The sequence below is a fragment of the Carcharhinus amblyrhynchos genome, chromosome 1 (genome assembly GCF_965287045.1).
Source record: "Carcharhinus amblyrhynchos chromosome 1, sCarAmb.v2.hapA, whole genome shotgun sequence".
Classification (NCBI taxonomy): domain Eukaryota; kingdom Metazoa; phylum Chordata; class Chondrichthyes; order Carcharhiniformes; family Carcharhinidae; genus Carcharhinus; species Carcharhinus amblyrhynchos.
The window spans coordinates 25,724,732-25,742,074 of NC_137324.1; the positions used below are offsets into that span (position 1 = coordinate 25,724,732).

General features: G+C 41.0%; 1 protein-coding gene across 1 annotated transcript in view; it reads left to right on the top strand.

Annotated features, from left to right (window-relative positions):
• maea (macrophage erythroblast attacher, E3 ubiquitin ligase) overlaps positions 1-17,343 on the top strand; it is a 117,772-nt gene that overhangs the window by 63,976 nt on the left and 36,453 nt on the right. The window contains exons 4-5 of the mRNA XM_080200240.1: positions 3,754-3,876; positions 11,784-11,860. Of these exons, the coding sequence (XP_080056366.1) occupies positions 3,754-3,876; positions 11,784-11,860 (200 nt within the window). The remainder of the gene's footprint in view (positions 1-3,753; positions 3,877-11,783; positions 11,861-17,343) is intronic.

The window sequence follows — 17,343 nt, forward strand, 5'->3', positions numbered from 1 at the left end:
ACTCCCTAATTTAACTTAACTGGGAACTGCTTCTGTCCCCAGTCTTTGTCCTTTGTTGTCTCTTTGGATACAGGGATAGTAGGTGCCATAGCCAAATTTGCAGATGACACAAAAATCAGTGGCATAGTAAGTCGGGATAATAAATTTACAAGTGGATATGGATAGGTTAAGTGAATGGAGCAAAATTTGGCAGATGTCACTAAAATGTGAATAAGTGTGAGATTACCCATTTTGGTAAGAAAAATGCAAAAGCATATTGTTATCTATGTGGAGGGGAACCTCGGAATGCTTTGGTGCAGAGGAATCTGGGAGTTCTTGTGCATGAGTTACAGAAACTAGTATGCAGGTGCAGCACCATCACGCAAACCAGCCTCGCGTTCATTGACTCTGACTCTGTCTATACTTCCCGCTGCCTCGGCAAAGCAGCCAGTATAATTAAGGACCTCAGACCCCGGACGTTCTCTCTTCCACCTTCTTCCTACGGAAAAAAGATACAAAAGTCTGAGGTCATGTATCAACCGATTCAAGAACAGCTTCTTTCCTGCTGCTGTCAGACTTCTGAATGGACTTGCATTGATCTTTCTCTACACCATAGCTATGACTGTAACACTACGTTCTGCACTCTCTCATTTCCTTCTCCATGAACGGTATGCTTTGTCTGTAGCACGCAAGAAACAATACTTTTCACTGTTAATACATGTGACATCAAATCAGAAAGTAAGGAAGGCAAATGGAATCTTAGCTTTTTTTTGCTAAAGGAGTAGAATATACAACTAGTGAATTATTACAGCTACTGGATAAACCATTTCTGAGACCACACTTAGATTGTGTACGGTTTTGGTCCCCTTATCTGAGGAGGGATGTACTTGTTTTGGAGGCAGTTCAGAGTGTTCACTTGATTAACTTCAGAGATGAAGGGTTTGACTTGTGATGAAAGATTGAGCAGTTTAGGCCTATACTCGAGTTTAGAAGCATGAGAGGAGATGTAATTGAGGTGTTCCAGATGATGAGGGGGATTGATAAAGTGGATGTGGAGAGGGTGTTTTCTCTTGGGCAATCTAAAACAAGTGGTCGTGGCTTCAGAATAAAAAGGGTAACAGAATTAAAACAAATGAGGAGAAATTACTTCTCAAAGGATCGTCAATCAGTGAAACTCACTATCCCAGAATGTGGTAAATGCCAGGACTTCAAGTAAATTTAAGGAAGAGGTGGACCCTCCGCCTGCCTCTGGTCTCTCTTTGGAGGTAGTCATTGCCTAGCATTTGTGTGGTGTGAGTGTTACTTGGCATTTGTCATCCCAAGCCAGGTCTTGCTGCATTTGGCTATTGACTCCTTCAGTATCTGAGTTGTCGCAAATTATACTGAACATTGTGCAATCATCAGAGATTTCCACTTCTGACCCTATGATGGAAGGAAGGTAATTGATGAAGCAGCTGAAGATAGTTTGGCCTAGGTCACCATCCTGCAGTGATGGCCTGGAGTTGAAATGATTAACCTTCCATCACAAGAACCAACTTCCTTTTTTTGCCAGGTATGACTCCAACCATCCAGCAGAGTTAGTTGGAGTCATACCTGGCAGGAGTCAACCCCTGATTCCCATTGATTCCAGTTTTGCTCAGGCTCCTTGATGCCTTACTCAGACACTGCCTTAATGTCAAGGGCAGTAACTCTCTCTTCGCCTCAGGGATTTAGCTCTTGTCCACGTCTGACTCCAACAAAGTGAGTTTTCCCTGATTTCATTGATTCCAGTTTTGCTAGGACTCCTTGGTGGAACACTCATTCAAATATGGTCTTAATGTCATGGGCAGTCACTCTTGCCTCACCTTTGGAATTCTGTTCTTGAACCAAAACTGTAATGCAGTGAGGAGCTGAGTGACTCAGGCAAAACACAAACTGAGCATCTCAGAGTGGGTTTTGGCTAAGAAAGTGCTGCTTGATTGCACTTTTGATGTGCCCTCATGCATTTTTCATTGATTCCTGACATGGTGCTAATAGACTGGGCATATTTTGATTTGATTTACTGTTGTCACATGTAATGGGATACAATGGAAAGTATTGTTTCTTGGAGGCTATGCAGGTAGAACATACTGTTCATAAAGAATGTAGAGGAGAACAAAGTGGATAGGATACAGAATGTAGTGTTGCAGTTACAGATGGGGCAGGGGGGAAAGAAAGATCAGATTAATATATGATTGTACCATTCAAAATCTGACAGCAGGGAAGGTGCTGTTCTTAAATCTGTTGGTACAAAATTCTGAAAACACGTAAAATTCTCCCGACAGAAGATGGAAAAGTATATCCTGGGTGAGTGGGGCCCTTGATTCTGCCGGCTGCTTTACTGAAGCAGCGGGAAATGTAGACTGAGTCAATGGATGTGAGGTTAGTTTGCCTGATGGACTGGACTGTGTTCACAACCATTTGCAGTTTCTTGCAGTCTTAGTGAGAGCAGCAGCCATACCAAGTTGTGATACAACCAGAAAGGATGCTTTCTATGGTGCATCTGTAAAAGTTGGTGAGAGTCATAGTGGACATGCCAAACTTCCTGAGCCACTTGAGAAAGTAGAAGTGTTGGTGGGCTTTCTTAACTACAGCATTGGCATGGAGGGTTCAGGACGGATTATTGATAATCTGAACGCCTAGAAACTTGAAACACTTGACCATCTCCACTTCAGCACTGTTGTTGTAGATGCGCATGTCCTCCACTGTTTTCTGATGTCCATGACTAGCTTCTTCATTTTCTGACATTGAGTGAGAGATTATTGTCATTGCACCATTTCAGCAAATTCTCTCTCTCTTTCCTGTACTCCCATCTTGTCGTTATTTGTGATCCAACCTACTATAGTGGTGCCGTTAGCAAACTTGAAAATGAGTTGGAGCAGAATTTAGCCACACAGTCTTAATTGTACAAGGAATAAGGAGCTGAGCATACATATGTCAGACTGAGGTTACTGATTGTGGCAGAGTATAATTCTGCTGATGTCCCACATAGCTTTGTGGATGCCCAGTGTTGAGTTGCTAGAAATTTAGCACTGGAGCAGTGTCACATAGCATGATGGAGGATATCCTCAATGTAGAGATGGTTGTTTGTTTTTTTTTTCTCCTCCAAGAAATGCGCGGTGGTCACTCTTGCCAATCTTGTCATGGACAGATGCATCTGAGCCAAGCTGGTCGGTGTGGATGAGGTCAAGTATGTTTTCTCTCTTGTTGATTCCCTCACCATTGACTGCAGACCAGCTGCTTTGTCCTTTTAAGACTTGACCAGCTTGGTCTTTGTGTCTGTGTGAATACAATGTAATTTTAGTGATAGAACTGATGACAAAATACAAATCCAGTCAGGTTCTTTGATTTGATTGTGGTTTATTAATTTTTAATATTAGTTTGACCTGTGTTGGCTGTGAGCAGTGTTAACTATCCAGTTGTATCCTTTCTTCTTTATAGGCTTGTTCCTTTAATTGTTGAAGGAGGTTGTATTTGGTCAGAAATGTAATCTTTGATTACATTGCTTTGAAATAGATGTGTGTTGAATTCAATTAATTTTTCTTTGACAGTGTAATATTCATAACTTGGATCATAACCTTGAAGTACAGTTTAGTAAAATGCATGTATAAGAATATTTAATGTGAACTGATCTGTTTTTCATTGGATGAGATGGAATGCACTAAGTCCATAATTGGTGAGATTATATTGCAGATGTCACTTTTTTTTTCTATCCAAGCATGCCCTTCATGGTACTCTTCTGCTTTTCTCTTCTAGGACTTGGTGAATATTGACATGTTTCTTACAGCAAAGGAGGTAGAAGAGTCACTTGAAAGGCAGGAGACAGCTACTTGTCTGGCCTGGTGTCATGACAACAAATCAAGGCTGAGGAAGATGAAGGTATGTCCTCAAAATAAATTGTAGCTCTTGGCTATTAGTCAAGTTAGCTTTGAGTGGCTGTTGCTAATTAACCAGCTTGTACATGTATTATGATTTGCTGCAGCTGGAGACCAGCACAATTGCCATAGTTCGAATTTCCAAAATGTGTTTTAAACCTTTTACCTTGGGAAGCAAAACATTGTTTTCTATAAATGGAAACAGTGTTGGAAGTTTATTTAATTGTTGAAAGAAGAATTTGAATATGTTGAAATAGCGTTTGTACTTTGGGTAACTGGGAAGCTTACGCTTTCAATGATAAGCTTTCCGAAAAGCTTGTAATAAAATCTTTCCCACGTTTATATCCCCACATTAAAAAACGTAAGTTATCATCCCTTAAGAAAAGGGATTAGGTGGACAAACAGTTTGGAAAATTAGCCTTCAATAAACCTATACACTTTGTTGTAAGGCTGCAAATTGAAAAGCAGGATCTCAATGGTGGTAATCGTTAGAAAGGAAATTTGAACTGTTATTAACTGAAAGAATCTGGATGCCACAAGATTTCATATTTAAACAAAAACTTTACTATACAAACTTTAGGCAAAGCAAGTGTACTAACTTAATACTATGGCTAATAAACACTTGGGGCACAATCTTATCGACCATTCACATCACGGTCCCACTACAGCAAAGTTGGAAAATTTGGCACCCAGCCAAATCTCAGTCCGCTGCAGCGGGATGGGAAAATTGCACTGGCGTACATGGCCTTAACATTCCAGCCTTAGATTTTAGACCAAAATTTCAACAGGACACTTCCCATCCTAGTCTATCTGAAATCACAGCGAAATCCACATCAAAAAAATTCCCCTCTGCAATCTATCCCCATGGCTCATGACAAACCTGGGATGTGCCAGGTAGCGGTTCCAACTAATACTTCAATTCCCAAATTTGTCTTTTGATCCAAAGGGTATTTTGGATCATTTAAGATTTTTTGCTTGTTTACCTATTGCTTCCAAATCCTTAAGTAAAAGCAAAATACTGTGGATGCTGAAAATCTGAAATAACATAGAAAATGCTGGAAAAACTCAGCAGGTCTGGCAGCATCAAAGGAGAGAGAAGCAAAGTTTCTATTTGACTGTCCTACGATTCTTCCTCAGACCTTCCAAATTCATCTTTGATCTGGGACGTACGTGAATATTTTAAATCCTAATGGAGACAAAAGAACTTCAATGCTTTCACACTTTTAACTCTGATCTTATTGAATAAACACAGGCTTTCCATTGAATTGACATTACTTTGGGCTTGTTAACTTGTATTCCAAACCAGATTTTCCTCCAGGTTCACCTATTTGAAGTGTTAAATAGCAACCTAAAATTTTTTAGATCATTGTTCCCGTAACGTGAATCATAAAATTGGACATTTTTGAAAAATCAATTGCCCCAGCTGCATTCAAATTGACATAGGAACAGACAAATCAGATTTAACTCATGGCTAAAGGGCTGGTGTGAGGAAGAAGGGTTCTTGGCACTCAGACCAATTCTGGGCCAAGAAGGAGCTGTAATTATGCATGGGTTCCATCTAAACTGAGATGGGACTAATGCCTGAGCACAATGGGAAAATTTGGGAAGTGAAGAAGGTTTAAACTATTAAGGGAGAGAAGGGACCTACAAGAAGTGTAAGCAACCTAAATGTTTAAAAAGAGCAGGAGAACATGGGAAAGAGTAAAGTAAGGAACAATGCTGGCAAGGGAATTAATTAGAATGGGAATTTACAAAGAGAGTAAATAAAAATACTATACAATAAGCAGGGAAGTTGAAGGCAAACGTGTTGGGAGGAACCAGACATGGTCAGAATTACTGAGCTTTGACTATAGAAAAATCAGGATGGGGAATTAATGCATTGTAAAATATGTTTAGAAATAGTGAAGTGTGGAAACAGGGTAGTGGGGTTAATTGTACTTGTTGAATAATATTATGGAAGTTTTGAAAAAAAGAGGTGCAGCTATCAGCAAGACAAAAATAGAATCCATAGGTATAGTGATACAAAGTGATAAGGAATCACTCTCAATAAACATGCAGTCTACAGACTACCTAACAGTTGAAGGGAGGTGGAGAAAGAAAAATGCAAACGCTTTAGGGAATCAAGCAAAATTTATGCAATAATCATGGGGGATTTTGCCCCTCTTTCACCAATGCTGGCATGGTGGTACTGTGGTTAGAACTGGTGCCCCTCAGTGCCAGGGACCTGGGTTCAATTCCCGGCTTGATTCACTGTCTGCAGAGTCTGCACATTCTCCCCATGTCTATGGGTTTCCTCTGGGTGCTTAGTTTCTTGCCACGGTCCGAAAGACATGCTGGTTAGGTGCATTGACGTGCTAAATTCTCCTGCAGTGTACCCGAACAGGCGCTTGAGTGTGACGACTAGGGGATTTTCACAGTAATTTTATTGCCGTGTTAATACAAGTCTACTTGTGACATGAATAAATAAACTTAAAACTATCTTGATATTAATTGGATGGAAGAAATAGGAAAAAGTGGATAGAAACAGGAATAGAACATTCAACTGCCCTGCTCCACCATTCAAAAGGATTGTAGCTGATCTTTCACTTCAATGCCTTTTCCACCATTATCCCTACATCCCCCTTATGTCATTGATGTTTAGAAATGTCAGTCTCTATTTTAAATATAGTTGATGACTGAGCAAAGATTCGTAAGTCTCTGAACAAAAGGATTTCTCCTTTTGTTTTAAGTGGCTTTCCCTTTATTTTGAAATTGTTCCTTGGTTCATGACTCCCCAACCATGGTTAACCTCTAATCTGCATGATCCCTGTTATTCCTTTAAGTCTTTTGTGGGGAGAGGGGGTCTCATCGTAGGTTTCAATGAGGTCACCTCTCATTCTTTGGAATTGTAGCGAATAAAGGCTCAGTTTTCCCCCATCTCTTCATGGGACAGCCCTGTCATCCCAGGAACAAGTCTGGTGAGTCTCTGTGTGGCAGTAACATTCTCCCTGAGGTGAAGGGATCAAAACTGTGCACATGACTCTACAAATGTGATCTAACCAGGGTTCTAGTTAATTGAAACAAGAGTTTGCTACTTCTGTAAGGAAATGGTGTCTTTACAAGGACTTCTGACTAACCCAATATATAAAAACATCAATAAGGAAAGATTCATGGTTGGATTTAATAATGGGGAATGAACAAGAGCAGATATTACAAGTGACCATAATGTAATACATGGTATGACCGTAAAGAAGTATGATGAAAGTCAAGTGAATACATCGAAGAAAAGCTGATATTTATTTTGAGGAGCAGTTTGATAAAGGAAAACTATTCTTCCCATCTAAAATACAGGAGCAATACAGCACTCTACCATCCCAGGTTAGTAATGGAATTAAAAAAGCAATGCACATTCTTAAGAAATGGAAATGATCTACACTCTAAATTTGTCAGGACTAGTGAGAAAGTATTGGGGAGACAGTGGCATAGTACAGTAAACCCAGGATACCCTAATTTAAAAGAAAATGAAGCTACAGTTCACATCCTTTAAAAGTGAAATACTGCTGAATAATGGATAATAACGAACCAGTATTCATCTGCCACAAGATATAAACAATGTCATCATAGAATCAGACAGCACAGGAGGGGGTAATTTGGCCATTGTGTCGCGAACAGCTGTTTGAAATAGCTATTCAATTACTCCCTCACCTCTGACTTTTTCCTCAGAGCCTACAAAGTTGTTCTTTTCAAGTACAATATATATCTGATTCCCATTTGATAGATTCTTTCCAAATTGAAGTTGGATTGATCAAATCTTTTTCGGGTAGTGCACTTCAGATCGCAACGTGCAACATAAACCCATTTCCTTCTTTATCTTCAATCTGTTGGACTGGTAATCCAGAGACCCAGGGTAATATTCTGGGGTCCTGGGTTCGAATCCCACCATCACGGATGGTGAAATTTGATTTCAATAAAAATCTGGAATCAAAAGCCTAATGATGACCCTGAAACTATTATCGATTTGTGGTAACCATCCAACTGGTTCAATAATATCCTTTCAGGAAGGAAATCTGTTGTGCTTACCTGGTCTGGCTGACATGTACTAAACCTATAGCAATGTGGTTGACTCTTGCACTCCCAGCGATGGGAATAAATGCTGGTGCAGCCAGCGACACCCACGTTCCACAAATGATTTTTTTTTTAAAAAACAGCTTTTGCCTCATCCATTTGTATCTAGCTTTGGTCTCAAATCAGCACTGGATGTGATTTTGGTTGTGATCTGTGATCATCACTTAAGAAATAATAATTTCTGGCACGTTTCAGTTTTCTAAATTTTAAAAGGCTCCTATATTTGAAAAATAATTTTAGCTTTCAAGATGTGCAAATTGCTATAATAATGTATAGGCAAAGCAGGACCTTTCCCTATCGCCAAATAGAAATACATACAGCTCCTTTGACCATGTCTGGGAAATATTGAGTCCAAACATGTTGAGAAGTCAATTAAATTATCACTGTTTCAAGGTGGACTTTTTTAAATCAACAGAAATGTCCTCCCAGATGTGAGGTTTCTATAGCAACCAAAATGTCACTCTATTTAGTCTCATGGATGTAATGGATTGTTTAAAAAGTGATGTTATCATAACCATGGTGAGCACTTTGAATTACTGACATTTAAATAAAAACCCATGGAGCAATAATTCACATTTTCAAACAGTGCCATTTGTTTCCACATCATTGCTGAAACAATGCATCATCTGAAAGAGCACAAACAATTTTGAAAAAAATATAGTTTTCATATGAGTGGATCTGGCTGTGTAAGTTAGAAGTTGATTTGAGCTCCATACAATTAACCCGAAATGTCATCCACTTCAACAAATGATAAGTATGCTGTGGGCCAAATTATTCAGAGTGGCGAGTGAATGGCACCTACCATTTGTTGGACTCTAATTTGCATAAAACATGCAAAATCCTATGGAAAGCGGGATGTCCAAATGACATGGTACTCTCTCTAGGACTCCAGAGTCCTGTAATAACTGAGCATTCCTTTGTCAATGAGTTGAACCGGGAACTAACAATTAAAATTGTTCATGTCACATGAGGTTTATTTATTCATTAGTGTCACAATAGGCTTACATTGGCACTGCAATGAAGTTACTGTGGAAATTCCTGAGTCACCACACTGACACCTGTTCTAGCATAGCGAGGGAGAATTTAGCATTGCTAATACACCTAGCCAGCACGTCTTTCGGACTGCGGGTGGAGACTGGAGCATGAGGAGGAAAGCCATTCAGACACAAGGGGAACGTGCAGACTCTGCACAGACTGAACCAAGAAGACTGAACCAAGCCAGGAATCGAACCCAGGTCCCTGGTGCTATGAGGTAGCAGTGCTAACCACTGTGGCACTGTTCTGCCCACCGCTGTGCTGTGGAGAGAGAAACAAAAATTGAAGATTGGAGGGAGGGCGATGCAAAACAAATTCCCAACTATAATTTTAAATGGTAAGGAAAAGAGATCCCATATTTTGTAAAAGTTACTTTTCAGAGTTTGTATGTTTGTATGTATTGCATCTAGTATAAGAATACTTAGAATTAAACGGGCATGGTTGGTCCATATCCAACATCAGTACTGGAACTATTGGAAATAGGAGCAAGAGTAGGTCATTCTGCCCTCATGCTTGCCATGCCTTTCAACTAGATCGTGGTTAATTTTCTACCATAATGCCATTTTGTCCCGTTGTTGTCCCTCTCCCTTTGATATCGATAATGTCTAGAAACTTTTTGACGTCGTGAGTGCACTCAATGACTCAGCTTCCACATCCCTCTGTTTCGGAGCATTCGTAAGTTTCACCAGCCTCCAAGTGAAAAAATTCCTTCTGATCTGTGACCTAAACTCTTCATTTGGAGTATCTCCTGGTTCTAGACCTCCGAGCCAGGGGAACCATCCTTCCTCCATCTACTCTTGTCAAGATCTGGAAGAGGTTTTGTATGGCTCATGAGATCACCTGTCGTATTTCGAAACTCTGTACCATTTGCTTTTCCAATTGCTTGCTTCACCTATAGGTTGGCTTTCAGTGACTCATGAGCAAGGACATTGAGGTCCCTTTGGACATCATTTCTCAATCTTTCACCATTTAATAAGTATTCTCTGTTACTCTTTTTCCTACCAAATTGAATAAATCCAGATCTTTGCATATGCTCTGTTCTTGTCCACCCACGTAGATTATCTAAATCCCTAAGCCTCTTTGCATCCTCCTCTGAACTCTGGTTTTGTTAGCAATTTGGTTGTTATATCAAATGTTAATATAGATTGTAAATAGTTGGGGCCCAAGCATTGAGCCTTGTGGTGCCCTGATAACCTGCATATGACCTGTTTGTTCTTCCTGTTACTGTCCATTAACCAGTTCTCCATCCATATCAGTATATTGTAAAAGCAGTTAATTTTGCTTTACTGACCTGTGTGGAACTTTATCAAAAGCCTTCTGAAATTGCAAAACACACATCCCCTCTTTCTAGTCTTCTAGTTAAATCCTTAAAAGGGGTAACTTAGGGGTAAGTTTTTCACTCAGAGGGTGGTGAGTGAATGGAATCGGCTGCCGTCAGTGGTGGTGGAGGCGAACTCGCTGGGGTCTTTTAAAAGACTCCTGGATGAGTATATGGGGTTTAATGAGATTGAGGGTTATAGATAGGTCTGTAGGTTGGTAGGTGATGATGTGATCGGCGCAACTTGTGGGCCGAAGGGCCTGTTTGTGCTGTAGTGTTCTATGTTCTAAAACACTCTTGACAGGTTACACCAGTGATAGGCAGCTGAGGCAGTTGTTTGGGCCATGTGAGTAGCCCTCCTTCGTCCCTGAACTATAGGATTTAAATCAGGCTTGTTCACGAGCCGTGACCTCATGAATGAGATTGTATACATTTTAATACACACAAAATATTTCTTTGAGTTTAGAAAAATACTCAACTTCAAATGTTAAAAACAAAAATATTTACACATTGGATGCAGAGGGAGTTCACAGATCTCAGTCAATGTTGTGTGCAATCAACACGCACCTTGCTTCATGTGATCTTGTTTTACGTGCATATTACTTTAATCATATGGTCGGAAAGAAAACTGGACAGAGACCAATGAAATATGGAAATCTTGTGCATGGGCAATGGTGAACAAAATCTCTCTTGTGGGCTGCATGTGGTTCTTGGGCTCCAGGTTGTCGTCCACTGAGATACACAAACATAATTTCCCTTTTATAAATCCATGTTGACTCTACACAATCCTACCATTTTAGTTTTAAGTGTCCAGTTGTCACATTAAGTTTCAAGCATTTTCCCTATTACTGATGTCAGGCTAACAGGTCTGTAGTTCTGTTTTCTCTCCCCTTTTTATTAAATAATGGGGCTACGTTCGAACAGGGAATCGGATATTGAGATAATATTTGCAACACAACTTACGGAGGAATGGCACATCGGACAGCAACTTTCTAGACTTGTGCATTTAGCTCCAATTATACACAAGTAATAGCAAAAACTGTTAGCCTCACTGCTGGTTTGAGGCAAGCTATGGCCTTTACTGGCTTCCTTTGGGCTGGCACGGTAACAGTGGTTAGCACTGATACCTCAGTGCCTGGAATCTGGGTTCGATTCCTGGCTTGGGTCTCTATCTGTGTGGAGTCTGCATGTTCTCCCCATTACCTGCGTGGGTTTCCAGTCCAAAAAGACGTGTAGGTTAAGTGCATCGGCCACGCTAAATTCTCCCTCAAGGTTCCCAAACAAGTACTGGAGTGTGGCGACTAGGGGATGTTTACAGTAGCTTCATTGCAGTGTAAATGTAAGCCTACTTGTGGACTAATAACTAAACTTTAACTTTCATTCTACTGAGGTTTGTTTTTGCTGATTTTGTTTTTGTGTGGCTTGCAGTTAAATCTGTTCTTTTGCACTAACAGAGCTGCCTGGAGTTCAGTCTGAGGATCCAGGAGTTCATTGAACTCATTCGACAAAACAAGAGGCTGGAAGCTGTCAGGTACGTTATAAAATTATTGTTTGAAATGTGAAGGTGCAAAGTATATATGGTGTGTTGCCTGAAAATAAAATTTTCTACTGATTTAACTCATTGGTGTAGTCCTATCACTGACATTATATAGGTGCTAATTTGGAATTATAAAATGAATAATGATCCATTGCTGTTATTGGCTGTGTGTGTTTCAAACGTGGATAATGTTTTTAGAATTTGTCAGCCTGATACTTATTAACACAAGTGTGTTTATAAATGAAATTTAAAAAACATTAGTCATTTTACCTATTTTGTTTTTTTTGCACATTTTTGGTGTCTGCAGTGAGCAGACACTTGCTTCCTCCTAACTCCTGTAAACCATTATAATTGCATGATTTACCCTCAGGATATATCTATGCTTATTCATAATTTTCATGTTTTGAATGTGGCGTCATGGCGGCAGCTTGTACGCGTGTATTTCTGTTGCACACACTGACCCCCCTGTTATGCTGACCAGTTTAGCATTGCTTCCTTTTCACATTCTGCAGAAACTGAACCGCTATGTTGAGGCCAACATTATTTTATTCTCCTTCACATCAGATTAATGCTTCTGCAGCACTAAGTTAGCTGAGAAGGTAGCAAATCTATATTTAAAAAATTGCAGATTCTGGAAATCTAAAATGAAAAATAGAAAATGCTGGAGACACCCATCAGCTCTGACAGTACCTAATGGAGTAAGAAACAGATAACGTTTCAAATCAATAACCTTTACATCAGAACTGGAAAAAATTAGTTAGCCTATTTAAACTTTGTAATGTCATAGAGGTCTATAGCATGAAAACAGGCCCTTTGGCCCAACTTGTCCATAGTGCCCTTGTTTTTGAACCCCTAAGCTAGTCCCAATTGCCTATGTTTGGCCTATATACCTCTATATCTATCTTACCCATGTAACTGTCTAAATGTTTTTAAAAGACAATATTATACCCAGCTGTACTACTACCTCTGGTAGCGTGTTCCAGATACTCACCACCCTCTGTGGAAAAAATTGTCCCTCCTGGACCCTTTTGTATCTCTCCCCTCTCAACTTAAACCTATGCCCTCTAGTTTAGATTCCCCTACCTTTAGGAAAATATATTGACTACTTAGCTGATCTATGCCCTGGTGCATTTGTTTATGGTGCAAATGACCTGTAGTATTACTCACAAATATGATTTTTTTAAAAAAATGTGCATTTTTTAGGCTTATTGATTTTATGATTACATTCATGCCTCATTTCTAAGCAGAGGGCCATTCTTGTTCTAAGTGACCATCCAAACTTTGCATGTTTTGTTTTAATGCATTCCGTTATTTTCACTTTCCGCTTCTGAAAACCTCTGGCATAATATTGTCCCCTGAAAGACGTACTTGTGCCTTTTTCCCCCTTTTTCACGAGCTCAAATCAGGATCAACGGCAGCATTACTTCTGTGGTTCCTCCCACTGCATAAGCAGCTGTAATGTGCTGCAAGATTATTGCCCGTTTTGTTCATAATTTCAGGTGTTTTGACTGCATGAAAACGTTGTGCCTTTGCAGATAGATTTTCAGCTTGTCTAAAATTCAATATACACTCTGATTTAACTTTCTGATGTGTTTTTTTTGCTGTCATAGATTGCTTGATATCCTGAGAATTCTTTTCCCATCATTATTCTGAAATGAGCTTGTACGACCAGTCCACTCTTGTGACTCATTATATACATGCTAGTGTTATTTTTATAATATCCTATGACCTTGGTTTTGGCTGAAAGTAGGATAGTCTTGTGATTTCTGCCGTCAGAGCTAATGATTCAACATAAGGATGTTGCGCGTAATAGCTATTGGTCAGCTGTGAGTGGGATATTATTTAAAATCGTCATTAAACACCATAATTTCCAAGTTGACTCAGGTGCTGAGGAAAGGTGTGTTTATCCTCAGTGACTCATGTCAGTCTTTAAGAAATATGGGCATCCTGTTGTAAATATTTTGTGTACTACGATTTTTTTTGCGAGTCGAAGCTAATAAGCATTCTACTCTTTGGCCTGTAAAATGTTCACCAACTGCTTAACCTGTATCAGCTACAATCTGGCTAAACTAAAATGCATGGTAATTAGTTTTTCAATAGCTGAGCTGTTTCAGCACAATTCTTGCAGCCAACATATCAATTACAATAGAAGTTTAGTTAGCCACAACAATTACAGTTGGTTCATCAATCACATAAGAGTGGTGCTGAAACAGCTCAGCTCTTGCAAGTGTAAACTCTTTGCACTGCAACACAGTTACATTGCAGGTAAAATGTAGACACAAGTTTGGCAACAACAAAGCAAAAGGGTGGCAAAGTCTGATGTCCAACAGTGAATGTGCTTTACTCTGCAAGTTGAACCTTTACTGGATAGTACAAGTTCAAGGAGCAATCCAGCAAGATTTTGCCAAATAGTAATCCGTGAACTTGCTGAGGTAGCGCTGGAACACTGTCAATCATGTTGTCCTTCCAGTTGAGATGCAGAAAATCATGTTGCAGATGTAGCAAGCTATGCTTGTGCATTTTTATTGCAAGAAAGATGGCGTACAAGAACAAGGATGTCTTGCTGCAATTGAAATCCCACCTGAAGTATTATCTTTGTGCTCAAGGAAGGGTATATTTGTCACAGAGGCAGATTTACAGTTGATAGGACCCCGGTCCTCTTTTTTTGCTCATCGTCCCACACGACGCAAAGGCGGAAGCTGTAAAATGAGGATGAATGTGCACTGTTCAATACTTTGAACTTTTAAAGTCAAATGACAGACTGCCTTTTTGCCTAGCTTCATTCTCTTGCATCGCCTTTAATTGTCTGCATTTTTGACTGCCACATGGAGAGAGTCGCTTCATATTGCTGAAGATTTGATTTTAATCAAGTGTCTGAAAGAGCAGGTGTTGGCACAGTCAAGCCCACATTTTTATCAGCTTCAATTCAAGCTCTAAAAGTTTTTTTGATTCATCTATAAAGTTGTGATTCTGGATGTCAAAGAACACACACCCCAATCTTCTCCTGTCCACTCCTCCAGCTCAAACACTCCCAGTGTAACCCCGACCCCATCTCAATCTTTTCCACACTCCAAAACGTAACTTGGCCGTCACCCACTCTCCCTCATTGCAAGTCTGCAACCCTGGCTAACCCCCTCACAACTCACCTTGCCTGGGGTCTTCAAGGCAGCCTCCTGCCTTATGTTGTCTTGAGGCTAAGGTATTATTGATTCCACCTAGTAGTCATAAACTTGCTTGCTTTGTCTGCTCCACTTGTGCTGTGACTGATTTCACCTCATGCTTTGATGATACTGTTCTGCCAACGACCCTGGGTCGAGTTGCCTGCTTGTTACACCTGCCTCACCAAGATTGGGGGAAAGGCAAATTGTGCGGAGGGTGTGGAGAGTCTGCAGAAGGATCTAGATAGGCTGGGCGAATGGGCCAGGAAATGGCAAATGGAATTTAATGTTGGCAAGTGTGAGGTGGTCCACTTTGGTAGGAAGAATGGTAGGAAGGACTATTACTTACGTGGCGAAAAACTGCAGCAGGCGACGGTGCAGAGGGACCTCGGGGTCCTTGTGCATGAGTCGCAAAAACCCAGCCTGCAGGTGCAGCAGGTGGTCAGGAAGGCGAATGGGATGCTGGCCTTCATAGCGAGGGGGATTGAATATAAAAGTAGGGAGGTCTTGCTGCAGCTGTATAGGGCATTGGTGAGGCCGCAGCTGGAGTAGTGTGTGCAGTTTTGGGCGCCGCACCTGCGCAAGGATATTTTGGCCTTGGAGGGAGTGCAGAGGAGGTTTACTAGGCTGATACCAGAGTTGAGGGGGTTGAGCTATGAGGAGAGGCTGAATAAACTAGGCTTGTACTCGTTAGAGTTTAGAAGAATGAGGGGAGATCTCATTGAGACGTATAAGATGATGAATGGGATGGATAGGATAGAGGTGGAGAGACTCTTCCCGCTCAAAAATGACAGTAGGACTAGGGGGCACAGCCTCAAGATAAAGGGGGGGTGGTTTAGAACGGAGTTGAGGAGGAACTTCTTCACTCAAAGGGTGGTGAATATCTGGAATTCTCTGCCCGTTGAAGTGGTGGAGGCTGCCTCGCTAAATATTTTTAAGAAGCGGGTTGATGGGTTTTTGATAAGAGAGGGGATTAAGGGTTATGGGGAGAGGGCGGGAAAGTGGAACTGAGCCATGACAGATCAGCCATGATCTTATTGAATGGCGGGGCAGGCTCGAGGGGCCAGATGGCCTACTCCTGCTCCTATTTCTTATGTTCTTATGTTCATTTGGTGACTGTCCCTGTGTCATGGCAATTTTCAGCACCTCACTGTTACTGGCAAACCCTCAGCACTGGGTTGAGTTGCCTGCTGCACCCCTTGCTTGGCTGCTGACTTTGCCTCGTGGTGGCTTTCAGCATCTCACACCTCACTGTTGCTGCCCTGTCCAGGGTCGAGTTGCAAGCCTGCTCGCCTTGCACGAGAATGGAATGCTCCCTCAGCAGTCTAACTCCCATTTTAGTTACCTATTAAAAAAACACTTATTGATGTTTTGTTTGCACTTTGTCCCAGGCTTCTGATTATAGGTACCCAGTGTGGAGGGAGGTGGGGAAGATGGAAGACTGCCTTGTGAGTCTGCTCCTGGGCTTGGCGAAGTGTGCAGAAATAAACCCAGACGGGGTTGGGGGGAGGGGGGTGTCATCTGATCTGAATGTCTGCCCCTCTATCATGGCTACATTTGCAGCCAGCTATTCCTGGAGAGCCAACATGCCATGTCTGAGGGCACCATTGAGGGCTTCTGTCCCTGTTGGGTACCACAGAGACAGGGGTGTATTATTGACTACTTTAATTACATTTTAATTCAATGTTTTATGTTTTCTTTCCACTCTGTCTTTTGGTTTAGGTGATTCCCTTCTTTCTGGGGCTGCCCTTATTGCTCAGTCCCCGTGTTTGTTTGTTTTTAGTTTATTTGGCTGGCACAAAAAGAAATGCTTCTTCTTCTTTGGCTAGTCACCCTCTTTATTCCTCGTGTACGTGCACACTTCAGGTTAACCGTTTTGTATGATTCTGTCCAGGTTCCCTGCTTTTTCAGACTCATCAGTCAGAGTCTGCATTGCCTGCTGATAGGCTCAACAATGCACCTATCAGCAAATACAGAATAAGTCTCTGATTTGGATGGTCAGCACGGGCCCCCTCCAGTGGTTGGGGTCCTGTGCCTAAGGTGTGTTTCATTGTAAATCTACCATCTGGATGAAAGACTTGTTTTGAGGTGAGGGTTGTCTCGTGAGTAGAATACACATCCTGCAGAATAAAAAGTGCAGTGATTGGAATTGGATAATTTCCTGAAGAGGAAAATTTGCTGGACTGCTGGGAAGAAGCAAGGGAGTGAGGCCAGTTTATTTTGTGGGGGTTCAACTTGATTTACAAGTGACTGGAGATAATCGGTGTAGTATTTATTGAAATCATTTATTTACACTATTTACAAAACTTCCCTGTTTCT